General features: G+C 33.1%; 1 protein-coding gene across 5 annotated transcripts in view; it reads left to right on the forward strand.

Annotated features, from left to right (window-relative positions):
- The window catches only part of GRIA2 (glutamate ionotropic receptor AMPA type subunit 2), a 120,448-nt gene that overhangs the window by 98,134 nt on the left and 6,663 nt on the right, over positions 1 to 15,651 (forward strand). For all 5 annotated transcript variants that reach the window (XM_033134184.1, XM_033134180.1, XM_033134181.1 and 2 more), the window contains exons 12-13: positions 3,689 to 3,887; positions 15,622 to 15,651. The exon at positions 15,622 to 15,651 is cut by the window's right edge and continues 218 nt beyond it. In XM_033134184.1, coding sequence (XP_032990075.1) covers positions 3,689 to 3,887; positions 15,622 to 15,651 — 229 coding nt within the window. The remainder of the gene's footprint in view (positions 1 to 3,688; positions 3,888 to 15,621) is intronic.

Consider the following 15,651-nt stretch of genomic DNA (forward strand, 5'->3'; position numbering starts at 1 on the left):
AGAAGAATAAATCATACTTTTTCTAGTGTGATTGCTTTCACATTTAAAGCCTAAATTATTATTGATCCATTGTCATATTTTAATTTAGGATTGATCACTCTTCTTTGATTCTATGGTCTATTTTAATAAATAGAGAAGGGGTGACATTTTAAAACTATTTTCATTAAATTGTTAATTTTTTTTAGCACTTCGGGGGAAAATAAGTGATTAATTTTTTAAAAAACTACATGAGAAGCTCAAAAATTTGTATCTTTTGCAATCTTTACTGTATACTCCAAATATAGAGATAAAGAAAATATATGATGTATCCATAAATTATCAACTGCTTACTTCTCTGATAGTAGGTTGAATTTTTATGAATTATATGGATCTAAACAATCTTAATTGAATCACTTCCTGTAGCTTTTCTATAGAACTACACTGAATTAGAAATATACCAGTGGTATTTTTATGGCATATATATCTATATATATATAATTCTAATGAGCTCTGACAAGACGTGCTAAAGCCATAGTTCTATCTCTACATTTAGCTTATCTGATTTAAGTTAAACACATTAAGAGAATTTTCTAATAACAAGGAAGAAAAATATTAACTGAATTGGGATCTCAGAGAACATTCTGGTCCGTAAATAATGAAATGATTGATCTTTGGAAAGAAGACTACTAAAGTATAATGTTACCTAATCTTGAGACAGAAGGCAATTATCTTAGGGTGACATGAACTATGCTCTGCCTTTTGAGCAAGTAGGGAGAGGTGTATGGGGGTTCTTATGGAGTAGGTATATTGACCTGGGTTCCCATAGATGGATCTTCAGTTTTGCTTGCCCTGCTCCTCAGGCCTCATGGCTCTGAAGGTCATTGTTTTGGTGTCCAGCGCTTGTCAAGGAGCAGAAAACATATTTACACATGGAGGCTGGAGCACAAGACATATTTAACAATGTTATCCCAGGATCCACCAGGACATACACAACTAATTTTCAACAAGCCTGCTTCCTAAAACATGATTTTTTTTCCTGTGCTTTTGATTTCACTATAATTTCACATATAGTAATTTTTATTTTCTGGTAACATAAATATATTTTAGGTAGTGTTTTTTTTTTCTTTTTATTAATTGATATTTTTTATCAGAATATATAGGATATGGGCAAAATTCACTTTATGAAAAATTTTAAGCATATATCTTTTATGTTATATGTGCATTTAAAAATTGAACATGCTATATAGTATTAGCAAATTTAATGATTTTTTAAATGAATCAAACTATATTTATTTAAAATGCAATGATAGTTACTCACTTCAGTTTAGAAAAGAATAGAGCAGCTTAACATCTAAAATAATAATAATGATGATACATGAAATGCACAGAACTCTTTAGAGATGCTCTTTAAATATTTTAAAAGATATTTATCATCTCTTTTTAAAATATTATATGGAACTACATTATTAATATTAATAGAATACATTTAAATTTTAATCTAGAATAATTTATTGAACAGAGTTGGTCGCTTGCCTGAAATTAAGTTTAGATTATCCTATCACAATTTTCTGAAGAGTAGAACCACAGAAATTATGAGAGCAAAATGCTCTAAAATTCACCTTTATTCCTCTGCTTGCTTCTGTTTTTTATTTCCCCAATATCTCTTAATGGATTCAAATGAATTAAACAAAATAACACTTTAAAATATTTATTAAATAGAAAATTAAAAAAGTCTTAGAATATGTTCATTTATTTGCTCTTTTAGTACAAATGCTGAGATGGGAAAGTTTTCTTTTTAATTAGGAAAACTAGTTTTTCACCATAAACATAAAATTGAATTTGCCCCTCTGCATAAAATTTCTCAGGAACTATTTCAAAATCATTAATTGAACCTTTGAAAACACTAATGAGTAAATAAGTTGCTCAAAAATTTTGTTTTGAATTAAGTATGTCCAATAATTTTTTTGAGATATCTTATATACTTTAAATAAATTGGCATATTGAATTCATTAAATCTGATTTAAGTACTGGAATAGAGTAAAAAAAAAGCATGTCATGTCTATTTTACAAATGGAAAGAAATAACTTTAAAAAATGATTCTCAAATATATTGCAAATTAACACATAATGTATAGTGTCAAAAGCATTACTATGCAATCGGATTTGTTTTAAGTTATTTGAACAGTCAGGTACTGAATCTACCCTCTTAAATAGAGGGTACATGTCACATAATTATACCTTCCATTGTTGTGGAATAAATAGTGAATGTTTTAAGAGTGGCTATATTTACACAAGGGATTTCCTAAATTTAAAATGTATTTAATATCCTTTTCCAAATATAAGTGAGAAGTGTTTAACTTTTTTCATCCTATCACATTTATTTAATTATTTGTATCTCTTGGAGACTGTGAAAAGGGCTCTTAATATTATTCTTTTTGTTTTTCATTGCTTGTTCTTTTTATTTTAGCAACAGATGTTTTTTACCTAAAAAAAAAAAAAATTACTTTTAAATTAGTGTCCCCCTTGACTGAGTTTATTCTACATATATTACCCGCTAATGTGATACAGTATCTGTGATTCATCAAGAGCTGTATTTCTTACTTTAATTGTGAGGAAGTTTGTTTAGGCCATAAATTGCCCAATTTTTGTAATTTAAATGTTTAGAAATATTACTTCTTCACCATAGCACGTATAGTTTTTAGACATAGCAGTTATTAACATGATAGAAAATATTACTATATTTGTTTGTTAATATTTCTCTAATACCTTTATATGTAGAATCTCACCAATTTTTTAAATAATACTATATATATATATATATATATATATATATATATATATATATATTTCTGTATCTACATATATATATTTATCTACCTAGGATTTAAAGTAAATTATTGCAAATCTATTAAGCCTTTAAAAAGTATTTTTGTGTAAGAATTTATGGAAATATTATTATATTTCAAACTAGGAATCTATACCTTGACAAAATTTAAAATGTCTACTTTGTTTTCCTTGAGTTTTCTTTTTTTCTTAAGCAGGAGGAACAAAGGAACAGGGTGATAGCCGTCCCTGCCATGAAGCATCCGATTTTTATTCATTAGGAATTATATTTTGGTCATACCTTTGTTTGTAGTATCATTTCTTTTCCATCTACTATTTTGTACTATATCTAAAACCTGTTTTGGCACACAAACATACACACAAAAAAACTATTGAGATATTGGACCGTTTATGAGGATTTTGGAAATTCATTGGCTGAATTAAAAGGAGGGGTTCTTCAGTGTTTAAAGCTATACCTATGGTGCATACTCATTTATTATGATGGTTTTGTTTGTCAACATTGTTCTAAGTATTGCTGGTGATCTTAGATTCTGCTTATACCATGAGTGGGTAAAGTAGTATGAGCACCAGATGGATTATTTGCCCATTTCTTGAAATAGCTTTGTTATGGGATTTCATACCACAAACGATTTGGGCGTTACAACTATGAAAGAGTCTCAGTAATTTTAAATTTTGGCCTTTGGGTATCTCAACAAATCTAGCTAATCTGTATTCCTTGTCCAGAATGTTTAATAATTTTCAGTTTCATTTGAAACATACAAAGTTAAATATTCCACTATAAGTCAATATTTGCATAATACTGCTAACTTGTGTTTTTATTGGGTCATTCATTTCACTTTACAAATCCATTTCATACTTGTTATTAGATCCCTCTCTGGGCGCATTGTTGGAGGTGTGTGGTGGTTCTTTACCCTGATCATAATCTCCTCCTACACGGCTAACTTAGCTGCCTTCCTGACTGTAGAGAGGATGGTGTCTCCCATCGAAAGTGCTGAGGATCTTTCTAAGCAAACAGAAATTGCTTATGGAACATTAGACTCTGGCTCCACTAAAGAGTTTTTCAGGGTAAGAGATTCTTCTTCGTAATTTTTGATTTTGTTCTTAAAATGTAACCTATGTACACTTTGTCTCCCTTTCACCTCTTCCCATGATCTCTCCAACGGAGCTATGTGAAGGTAATCTCCATCTCTGTCTCTAACTATTTTGGTTCATGAACTTGTCTCTATCTCTCTCTTCTCCCTCTCCCTATCCTCAGCTCTATCTATTTTGTGATTCTTAAGTCCTTTGGAGTAAAGCACACTACTGCAATATAATCTTAGTTTCATAAAATTTGATTCTCCTTTTGGAACACATTTGAAGCAAAGTATAGTTAAGTTTAGTGTGACTATTTTTCAAAGCAAAAGGGTGTTGTTTTTTGTTTGATTTTAAATATGATTGCCATCTATACTACACAGTTTACAGATGAAAACTCACTTTCAAATCAGTTATGTTAATCCTATATCAGGAAACAGATGATATTCTTATGTGAAAATTACGAATTTTCTGTCAAACCCTCTAAGAAGAAGCTAGCAAAGGCCTTCATCTTTCTAACTTTTAAAATGTGTAGCATAATTATAATGTACCAGTTAAATGTATTTTTTTCCTTTAATTTGTGGCTTTATGATCTCTGTTTATAGCAAAAGACCAATAGACTGATGTTGGTATAATTTTCTTTCATTATGCTATTATATCTACATATGAACTCATTCTATTAAAATGTTTAAACACACTATAAACTTGGGTCTTAAGTCAATATATATGACATATGAGGATCTCTGGTAATCCACAAATATCGTTAATGTATCTGAATTTGTTTGAGTAAGATCCAGGACAATTTACTCCAAAATTAGGATTAGGACTTCATTTTTTATTTGAAGTCATAAATTATAATTTGAAGACTATCTCATCTTAACATTGCCTCTGGTCTCTTTTCCAAATAACTTCAGTTGGACTGAAGAGATGATGGGAGAAAAAGCAGTGGGGGTAGACATTGATAAAAGATAATGACCTGGATATGTGTGGCGAGTATAGAAAACTGATGCTTTCATTAGGCACTGCAATTTAAGCACAGAAGTGTGGTCAATCTGTCAGAAGCTACTTTGACTTTAATGTAGTTCTAGGTCTGAATGCTGCAGTAAAAAGTTACAGCTGATGACCATTTCTGAACATATATGTGCTATGTGTTTTATTATTATTAATATAACAGTGTTCTAGCTTGGTCATAACAATGCATCTATTGAAATAAATTAGAATATCACATGGTTCTTAATCAGAAGTGTGTTTGAAGCTTTTTTTATTATTATTTGCCTTCTAACAGGGTTTGCTTTTATTTTATTTTTATATTTTACTAGTATCCCTCCCTCTTGAAGTAAATGAGATCTATGGTTTACTTAGTGCTACTTAGATTGATGAACATAATCTTAATTGTTTCCAGACACTCTCTTCCAGGTGAGTGTACATCTGGTGAGAGTTATTGTCATTAGCTTGTTCGGACAACAATAGTACCAACTACTCTCACGGCACTTTCATGTCCCCGTAACTTTTCAGTATACCTACAAAACGTCAATGACAGAAACATATGCCAGAATCACCAAGATGCCGAGATATACAAATTCTCTAGTAGGCAAGACGAGAAGACTAGATGATGCTGGTCAGCAGAATGCTGCTACTCTTGTACTCTAGTATTTCAGTGCATTGATCCCATAGAGATCATGGTTTGTGCCATAATTTGTGGATTATGGAGTTTACCTTCCCTAGAGTAATAGAGAAGTAATATTGAGTGTTTAGGCAAACCGAACGCTTTTATTAGTATAGCTTCCCAAAGCAGTTTCTCTGATAAAGAGACATTATGTTTTTGAATCTCACAATATCTCTGTCTGATAGCCAAGGCAAGGATTTTGGTTTGCAGGCTATGCATTATTAAACTGCAGCTCAGATAAATTTGGAGATTTGTCCAAATTCAGGCAGCTTATAAGTGTGCAGAGGTCTTTTACTCCTAAAGAGTTTTTTTTTTTATACACTATTTTTCCTTGAAGAGAAAGGTCTCTGGATTTATTTCGCTGCCCCCATGCTCTGTTTTGGTCACATATATGTTTGCTTATGTAATTTTAGAGAATTATCATGGTAGAAATTCAGGCAGGGCTTCACAGTTCTTGTCAACATACGTTTCAAAGGAACTGTTGATGAATCAGCTTTGGGTGGCCAGGTCTCAGTGCATTAGAGCCTTGCAGTTAGCTCCTTATTTTCTAGAGAAAGACGGGTATGGGCTCAAAATTACCTAAAAGCCACACTATTTATTCTGTTTGTACCAGTAAGGGAAAGCTAACATAACAGCACACATCACCAAGTGAGTAGGAGCTTGCCGTATTAATTCCTCCACTGAATTATGTAACATGGTTGTGATTTGGGAAATGACGTACACAAAAGGTTTGTTTTTTAAAGTTGGATTAAATGAAAAGGTGCTGCTAAATCATGAGTAATTTCAAGTAATTTTGTTAACTGTATGAATGTTTCATAATTGGGTACCATGATAATAATAGTGAAAACAATCTTAAGTTTGCTTCTGATTCCCAAGAATATTTTCTAGGATTCTGTGGCTTCCCAACTATATCTTCCATGTATCAAACCTTTTCGTATGTGGTTCCTTGCATTAGTATATAGACATTGAAAAACGGATTCTCTTTTCAAAAAAAAGTTTCTTTTTATAGTGCTATTTAAAATGTATTGACTAAGATAAAGCTAATTCATAGACATTATAAAAGCAAGCTATAATTGTTTCTCATTAATATTTTTTCCCTTAAGTCCTAGGATATATTTCAGTCTTTCTATAAGAAGTAGTTCAGCCAAATTTCTAAGTTTTTAGCGGAAAGTGTTGCAAAGGAAATTCTCCTTGCTTCTTTTCATAAAATTAACATTCACCACACATCTCAGTCTTCCTCTCTTTCAACTGTCCTCTAGCTCTAGGCACGTTTGGGGCTCCTGTAAGGTGGATTCAAGACAGGGTGAAAACTGGCAGATTGATTATCACGGTGCCCAAGTCTGTCAGGCAAAAGGATATAGATGGAGTAGGCTGAAGCCAGACTGAAGCCATGTATTGTACTCTCTGTCCTCTGGCCATCTGTTATGCTTACTTTCAGACTTAAGGCAGCTAATTACATGTGAAAGAAAGAACTTTCACCATTTTTAACATTTGGTAACATTTAAAGTTCTCACAGTTATGTTTCCTAATATGGTTCATTTTGGCATTATTGATAGGTTTTTTTTTTTCCTTCTTATGCTGTTATGACTAAGATTTTATTATTTATATTATTTAAAATGTTCTATCACAGAGTTTATCAAGCTAACTTTGTTTTTATCACAGCAAAAGCGTTGGATTTAGTCATTGGAGAAGTTGATTTGAGAAGTTCGGTCATTGTCTAAATTTTAAAGATACATAACTAGTGAAAGAGTGAAAAATAACTTGTTTAAGATCATTTAGAGTAAATGGTCAGGTTGAAAACAGAATTCTGAACTCCTAGTTTTCTGTCCCAATATTAACTGTTTCCTAAAAGTATACCTTTTGGGGGAAAGAAAGCACCTTATATCAAATTATAAGATGAATATTTTATCTAGTTTTGCCCTAAGGTGATGTCAATTACTCAATTTAAGCCTAATTTTTTTTTCAGATTTCAGTTAAATAATTGAATAATAAACTGCGTTATATTAATATTGCTTTAGTGAAGTCCGTGAGTATGCATTAGTTTTAGAATTCTAATTTAAGCTTTAAAAGTTTTAACTTAAAAACTACACGTTCCTTCAGTGATAATCAGTAACACAAATATGAGAATGAAATATCTGCTTTGTTCTGCAAGAGAGAGAGTAAATGTAGGATGATCTTGGAACCACCAAGAGGTGTGAGGAAAAAGACCCTGCATCTTCAATGTCAGGGTTTTCTGCATAAGGACCCATGTACATCCTTGTACGGTGTGAATGATCAAGTCTGACTCACTTTGGAGCTGCTGATCATTCCTAATTATAGTGCCACTGTAGCTTACCTATAATTAAGAAAGAATTAGGCTGTCGATTATAAACCACTATTTTTAGACTTTCACATTTTGATAATTTCTTTTCTCAGTAAAACGGGGCAGATCTTAGATGAGACTCAGTAGAAAAAAATTTTATAAGACCTATGTGCATTGTGTTCCTACAGAAACTTAGATTTGGGGGATAGGAAATGGCTTCTCTAGATGAGCCTATCAGTGGCCTGTCAATCATGAAGCTCGCTTATTAACTTGCAGATAGAAAGTGCTTGTTCATGGCTCTCCTAAATCTCCCACACTGCCATCATGCATTTCCTCTGCTTCTCTTTTCTGGGAGGATGAGGGACAGAGTGTATCCACTGAATAAGTGATCTACTTTAGTTATGCTGACTTTGGAAGGAAGAGGTTCTAAAACATTGTCAAAATAAAGGTATTTCTTCTTACTTACTGAAGTTAATTATTCCATTCTCAGGAGATAAATGTGGCCTGATAATAATCCATGAAACTATACTGTTGTTACACAGCATCGTACATTTTGTCACAGAGTTTACAAATAGTATAAACGATAGATAAATAGTATTAATGCAGATGTTCCTCACCTGAGTGAAAGGACTAGTTTGAAATTTTTCTTATATATACGTATGATTTATGATCATATGTGATCATATATATGATTTATGATATAATAATCACAATTACCAAGGAATTACAATAATTTATAGTTTTAAAGTTGGCAAGCTATACTTAACTCCCGCTGTGACATAACATATCTATTTATATTTACATATAAAACCATTAATTGAAATATAATTATACATAAAAATGATCCATCCTAACATCTTCCCTATAGAACTACATTAAGTGTGATTTCATTAAAGTTACATTTAGTTTTAGTTGCTGCTTGTGTTCAGCAGTAGTACAGGATGCCTTCTTTACTGATATTCTATAGACCAGATTTTCACTCATTTATGGTAGCTCTCCATATTTATTTCATTATTTCTGGTATAGCTAATGGTTTCTCTGCCATGGCTTCTTATATATCACCTATTTCTATGCAGGCAGAAACACGCATATATACTTCTAGTTTTGTATATATGAATATAGGTATATAGACTTCTAGCTTTCAATATATGAATGCATATGTATATATATATTGTATATCTTTCAAATATTTTAGAGATGAAGTGGGTACAGCTAAATATATATATTAGAAAGTTACTAATATCAGACTAGAAGCTTTATGGACTTTTCACTCATGGTTAAACATTTAAAGGGCTTCTAAAATATGAGGTACCAAATAAATGCTGAATGTAAATAAATTAGCAATAAATAGCACTAAATGGATGCAGTGTAAGTCACTCATGGCATGATTAGTCATATCTATTACAGATTTTTCCTCCTTCGTTTTTTTGGGGGGAGCTTGATTATTGCATAACAATCTGCATAGCTGACAACTCAGCATGGCCAAGGGTTCTCTAAATGATCCAGGAGACATTGAAATCATTTCCTCTCTGGCTGGCAGTTTTCCTTTCTCCGACATTTTAATTTTCTCACCCTTCCACAAGACATCTGAGGACAGTACTGAAGTCTTAAAAATTTTAAAGATACATTTAGCCTGAGTTCCCCGAGGAAACCTGGGTTCCGTAAGTTCAGCTAAATGTAACTGGTTTGTCTAGGAAAAGGTCAAAATCTTGGAAGACATAGCCAATGTTTCCTTTAAAAGTCAGTATTCATTTTAAAGACCTTGAAGTTCATTCAGTAGTCCCAAAATTCATAGGAATCTGAATAAATGTATGAGAGACTATATGGAATCATGTTTCCCATGATCAAAGTGCTATGGAAGGAAAAAGAAAAGGGTATGTCTACTTGCTGAATTATGATCATGGTCCAAAGTGTCACCTCTCTCCCAGTAAATATGTTAATTTGGTCATTCCCTTCTTTCCATGGCCATGCTCAGCAAATGTCAGTGTGCTCTCAATCAGATCCTTTCATTTCCAGACCATGCTTGCAATATAAAGGGGAGATGAGAACGGCCATGATCCACTGGATGAATCCTTTGACTCTAATGAGATCACGTTAGGCTTTCTAGTAGTGTCCATATTAAAGAGAAAATGCTCCTTTCCACACTGTCATCACATCACGAAGACAACTATTCTAGCCGAAAAAGTTCGAACAATAGAGACATAAATTCTAATTAGCCTCTCATCTCAAAACTCTTCTAAAACTCCTGTTTAGGTGCCTCAGAGAAGATGGATTTCAGCATAAACCTGTACATGTACTTCAAATGACTTAGTGTTCGATTCACTTTATTTTTGTGTTTATGTAAGAGAATCATTTCTACTGGCTCTATCGGATGTCTCACACTAGTTGCCATGGTAATAAACACAGAGCTCTGCAGAGAAAAGAAATAGGATTGTGCAATCATTGAAATATACTGGAATTAAAATCTGAACTAAACATAAGTATCGTTGATAAAATTTTGGGACTTCTTTAACTAGACCTTCGATATTTGAAGGATAACTTGTTCTAAAGTAATTTACAATTCACGTTTCCAGCATATATGATCCAGATCATACTGAGTGATTATCATCGCTAGTAAAGGCGGCTGCTTATTTTTACAGAGAAATGAGATTTTAGAAAAGAAATGGCAATTAGGAAAATCAAGCAATGCCAAATAATGTCAGGGTCCCAATGACATTTAGGATTACATTTAAAGAAACAAAGAAAATGCCAGGGGGAGATATCAGCAAAATGGTAGAATAGGAAGAGCCAAACCCTCCTTCCCACTAGAGACACTGCTCAACAACTAATAACTGACCAATCCTCCTGGTGAGAAACCCAGAAACCGATTAAGAGGCTCTTGCACACCAAGTCAGCTACGTAAGCCAGGTAGGAAAATTCATCACATTCACTCACCATAGTTCCTCCCCCGGTGGAGTGCAGTACAATTCGGAGGAAATATCCAGCTCTTGGCTTTTCCCTCAGAAGAGGGAAAGAGAACACTGGACTGGACGTCCAAGTTCTGACTTTTCAGGGTGGCTTCCTGAGGAACTCGTTTCTGTCTTGCCTGATTATAAGCACTGACAAGGAAGCTACCAGTTTGGGGAACATCGAGAACAAAGGCAAAGGTTCGAACTAGCACACAATCACTTGTCATAGACCCTCTCCTTTTGTTCGGTAAGGACAGTGGGAAAAAACCTCCAACTCCCAGCTTCCCCTGGGGAGGGAGAAGTTGGAGGGGGGTTTCAATGTCTTGGATTTGGGGGAGGCTGGCCAGGGGACAGGTTTCTGTCTTACCTGTCATGTGGTAAAATATGGATGAACCTCGAGGATACTATGCGAATAGAAATAAGCCCATCATAGAAAGACAGATACTCTATGATTCCACTTACATGAAATATGTAAAGTATTCAAACTCATTGAAGCAGAAAATAGAATGGTGGTTGCCAAGGGATGGAGGGAGAGGGAAATAGAGAATTGTTGTTTAATGTGGATAGAGTTTAGTCATACAAGATGAAGACGGTCTAGAGATTTTCTGTACAACAATATGCAAATAGTTACCACTTCTCTACTGTATACTTAAAAATTTGTTATGAGGGTAGATTTTATGTCATATGATTTTTACTACAACAAAAATAAATAATGAAAAAATATAGCTTGCCTTAAAGATGTTGTTTGCTGAAAACCTGGGTGGTTTTAATACAAATTGTGGTAAGCCTCATTTAATATCATTCTGCAAAATTCTTTTGATACTCTTCCTCCCGTAATTCATGAAACCCTAATGCTTTTTCATGTTTTCTCTCATTTCTCTACCCACTCTGTTCTTTCCTTCACTGACTTTGTAACTTCTGTCCAGACCATGTACTAAGGCTATGTGCTTTTCTCCTACTACAGCTCATTTTGTAATAGTTTTACAAAAAATAATTTTACAGTCTTTTACATTTAAATGCCATTCATATTTAATATCCATAGCTATGCAAACTATTAAAGATGAAGCTTTAAAAGTCAATATTATTTGAACTTCATTAAAACAGGTATTGAAGATGTACATATATACAGTGGAATATTGCTTGGCCATACATAAAAAGAAAGAAATCTTAACCATTGTGACAATATGAATGGACCAAGAGAATATCATGCTAAGGGAAATAAGTCAGGCCGAGAAAGACAAATACCATGTGATTTCACTTACATGTGGAATCTAAAGAACAAAATAAACAAACAAAACAGAAGCAGACTCATAGATACAGAGAACAAGCTGATGGTTGCCAGACGAAAAGGGGTTTTGCGGGGCTGGGTAAAAAAGATGAAGGGATTAAGAAGTACGAATTGGTAGTTACAAAATAAACATGGAGATGTAGAGTAAAGCATAGGAAATATAGTCAATAATATTGTAATAAGTGTGTATGGTGCTGGGTAGGTACGAGACTTATAGGAAAGATCACTTTGTAAATTATACAAATGTCTAACCACTATGCTGTACACCTGAAATTAATATAAAATAATACTGAATGTCACCTGTAACTAAAAAATAAAAGATTAATTAAAAACTTTTTATTAAAAATGCGGTATTGAACATATGGGGATGCTGAAGACTACTAATGATGCTCAATACAGAATATGACAAGGAACACACAAATTCAAATATCGATTCCATTGATTCACTTTGACTACATGCTATGTTGGAAATTACGTTTAAATAAATTATGGACAATAGATCGCACTCTACCGGGAGGAGGAACCCTATGATTAAAAGTCAAAATTCCAGTGTATGCTAGTGAACTTTTAAAATTCCAATCACAAATAAGTGACTATAACTCAGATAGCATTTTTGTAAAGATTGCAGATTTGTAAACATCAAAGAATAACGGAATACGACTTTGGTGAAATTCTTTTTGCCTGCCAACTCTTGTGGTTTCCAGGGACAGACTGCATGTCTGCTGACATCCATAATGAAACAATGGGCCATGCTATGAGTTCCATAGGAAGGATAAAAAATCAAGTATAACGATGATATCCTAAAGGAAGGACAACTATCTTTTATCTTAAACACAAATTTTTATAGAATGCTTCCCAAATGGGCTAGAACACAGTGGTTCTTAATTCACACTATGACATTCTAATCTTTATATTTAGAAAGCTTTAGTCCGTTCTTCCACTTATAGGTGGAGTTATCTTCTTATTAGAGGTTATACTACCTCAGACCTTTTAATGTTTCTAGGAAAAGGGGGGGAGGTTTTCATGAAAAGTATCTCCATTCATGTCTGAAATGAAATCTAGAGATTGTCACAATGGGGAGCACAGTTCTAAAAACCCTCTGCAAATGCACTCCTGGGGTAAATCACATCAAGTATTTGGAAATCTGTACTTAGATAGTTTGGATCTCATTTATATTTGGAAATCATTTAGAACTCCCATTCGAGCCAAAAAAAAATAAAAAATGCTCTGCTGATATTGTGAGAAGGTATTTTGATATTTTATTAGAAGTTAGTGAGTAAATAGATCTTTTTTTTTTTTTACAATGAACTGTATAGTAGACTAAGAGGTGAGGAAAGTTCGTAATGCAGCACCTCTGTTTCCTACTGATTCTTGAATAAGTGTGTATGTTTCATAAGGATAATAACCATTTCCTATAAAAAGAAATTTTGTTTTTCCTAAGGATAAAAAGGCTTGTTTAGCTGGTAGAAAAAAATAATGTCTGCTTTACTATATATGAGGAAGAAATAAATGTAAGATAAAATGACTGCTGGCTTCTTTCCAGAAAAGGAAGCCATCTTTTCCTTAGATATAATTACATCAGATGTGTTTAGATGATATAGAATGTTTCCCCAATGACGGGCATATTTTCTCTTTAAATAGATATTAAAATTCCACAGTTATGTTCTGTGATATATTAGTCAAATTGATGTGCCTATTAATAATACTGAACTATGAAAAGGGATTTGAATAGCCAGGTTCTGAGTCTTATCCCCTTAGGAAACATAAGGAAGTCAAGAATGTTATCCTGACCAAGCTATCATTCATCAACTCTTATCATAGCATCACTTAACTCTTCATCAAAATGTGATGGCAGATGCCATCCTGAGGAAATTAACTTTATCATGCTTCCTGATAGAATGAATAGTTGTCCTTGAGTTAACATGTAAACTTGAAAAATACAGTATCATTTGGATCAGCAGTAGCTGTGTCCTGGTGGGAGCTTTCCCTGTTATTAGGTGTGCTTTCACAACAGAGAGGAAATCTGATTCCCTGGCAATGAAGCTTCAAATGTTATTTCAAGAAGGCGTATTGTTTAGAAATAGAAATAGGTTGTAAGTGTGGTTTACATAAATGATTAGATGGTGGAAATATTACTAATAAGTAAGGAACTTTCATAAGTTTAGAGCGAAAGTGTCCTTTGGGAGACCATCTGGGTCTTCTCACAGAATAGACCACGGGTCCATGGGCTGTCTCAATATAGCAGTCCCTGTTCAGATGGATACAGTGAAGACACATATCCAATATCAAAGCAGCTGTCACTGGCATGTGCAATATACACTTCAGTGATACAAACCTATTCTGTACTATACATGACCCTGGATTTTCACCAAAATAGATACAGGTGTTTTTTGTTTTGTTTTGTTTTGTTTTGTTTTTATGTAAACCTGCCCTAATCCCTAGGGCAGACTTCTAAACCAATTTGGATTTACATTATGTCTGCTTATAATGAATTGATGTATCCTTGCTCTCTCTAAGATAAAGGTTATATATTTTTAAATTCTTCAGAGTGAGATATAAACAAACAAAAAGGCCCCAAACCTCATGAATCTTAAACACAAGTTCTGAATGTTAAGTTTCCGTTATATTAGAATACTAAATAGTGTTATTTAGAATCACCTTCCCGAAGGGATTAAAGAGAGTTGAGCAATTTGTGCATAGAAAAATAAGCAGAAGCTATGACTTTCCAACTCTATGCTCAGTTTTCTTTTTTACTCTGAAAAAAGTATTAAATGATTCTTTTGACATCTATCTTTGCTTTTGAGTCAATTAATTTTTAAGATAAATATTTCCTCATTTATACTGCTGCCATAGCCTTTCTTTCACATCTGACACTCATAAGAATGTTGTTTTCTCCAGTATATAATGTAATGAACTGCATTCTGTTGATTAAATATTCAAAAATAAAATTAATGTTTAATTAAAAGAAAATTTTAAGGCCCTAAGGATATTTCTTTGAAAAATCAGTGTTATTTTAGATGCATTTGACTTAGGATCTAATCAAGGTTTCTAGTATCTGTTCTTTTTTCCTTAGATAATGGGTATTACATTAGGATCTTCCACTTATATGCCTGACCATTAATATGACACAGATTCCTGTTCTGCCACTAATTAGGAATAGATAGATCATTTAGGATTTTAGCAGTGAAGATACCCTTTTGCTTGTCTCTTAGCTTGAATTATTCCTAGAGGTTCTGTAGTATATATTCAACTTATTTTAGAGTGTGACCATTGCAGATTGCTTCATGGATGTGCAGTATTTTGTTTCCAGCTAAAACGTACAATAACAAAATGAAAGTTGAGGTTCTCGTAAATAGAAAGGAAATTCATTTGACAAAACGATACAATTATGAAGGACAAAATATTAAAAGGTGAAGACTTGTCTATATTCTCTGTACCATCTCTGATTGTTTTGAAAAGCACTGCTTTCTTTCGTTGCTTGAGGCCATCTCTTAACTGTATCTGGCACATTGCTTTTTCTGCAGAGATCTAAAATTGCAGTGTTTGATAAAATG

Source organism: Rhinolophus ferrumequinum, chromosome 18, assembly GCF_004115265.2.
Source record: "Rhinolophus ferrumequinum isolate MPI-CBG mRhiFer1 chromosome 18, mRhiFer1_v1.p, whole genome shotgun sequence".
Classification (NCBI taxonomy): Eukaryota; Metazoa; Chordata; class Mammalia; order Chiroptera; family Rhinolophidae; genus Rhinolophus; species Rhinolophus ferrumequinum.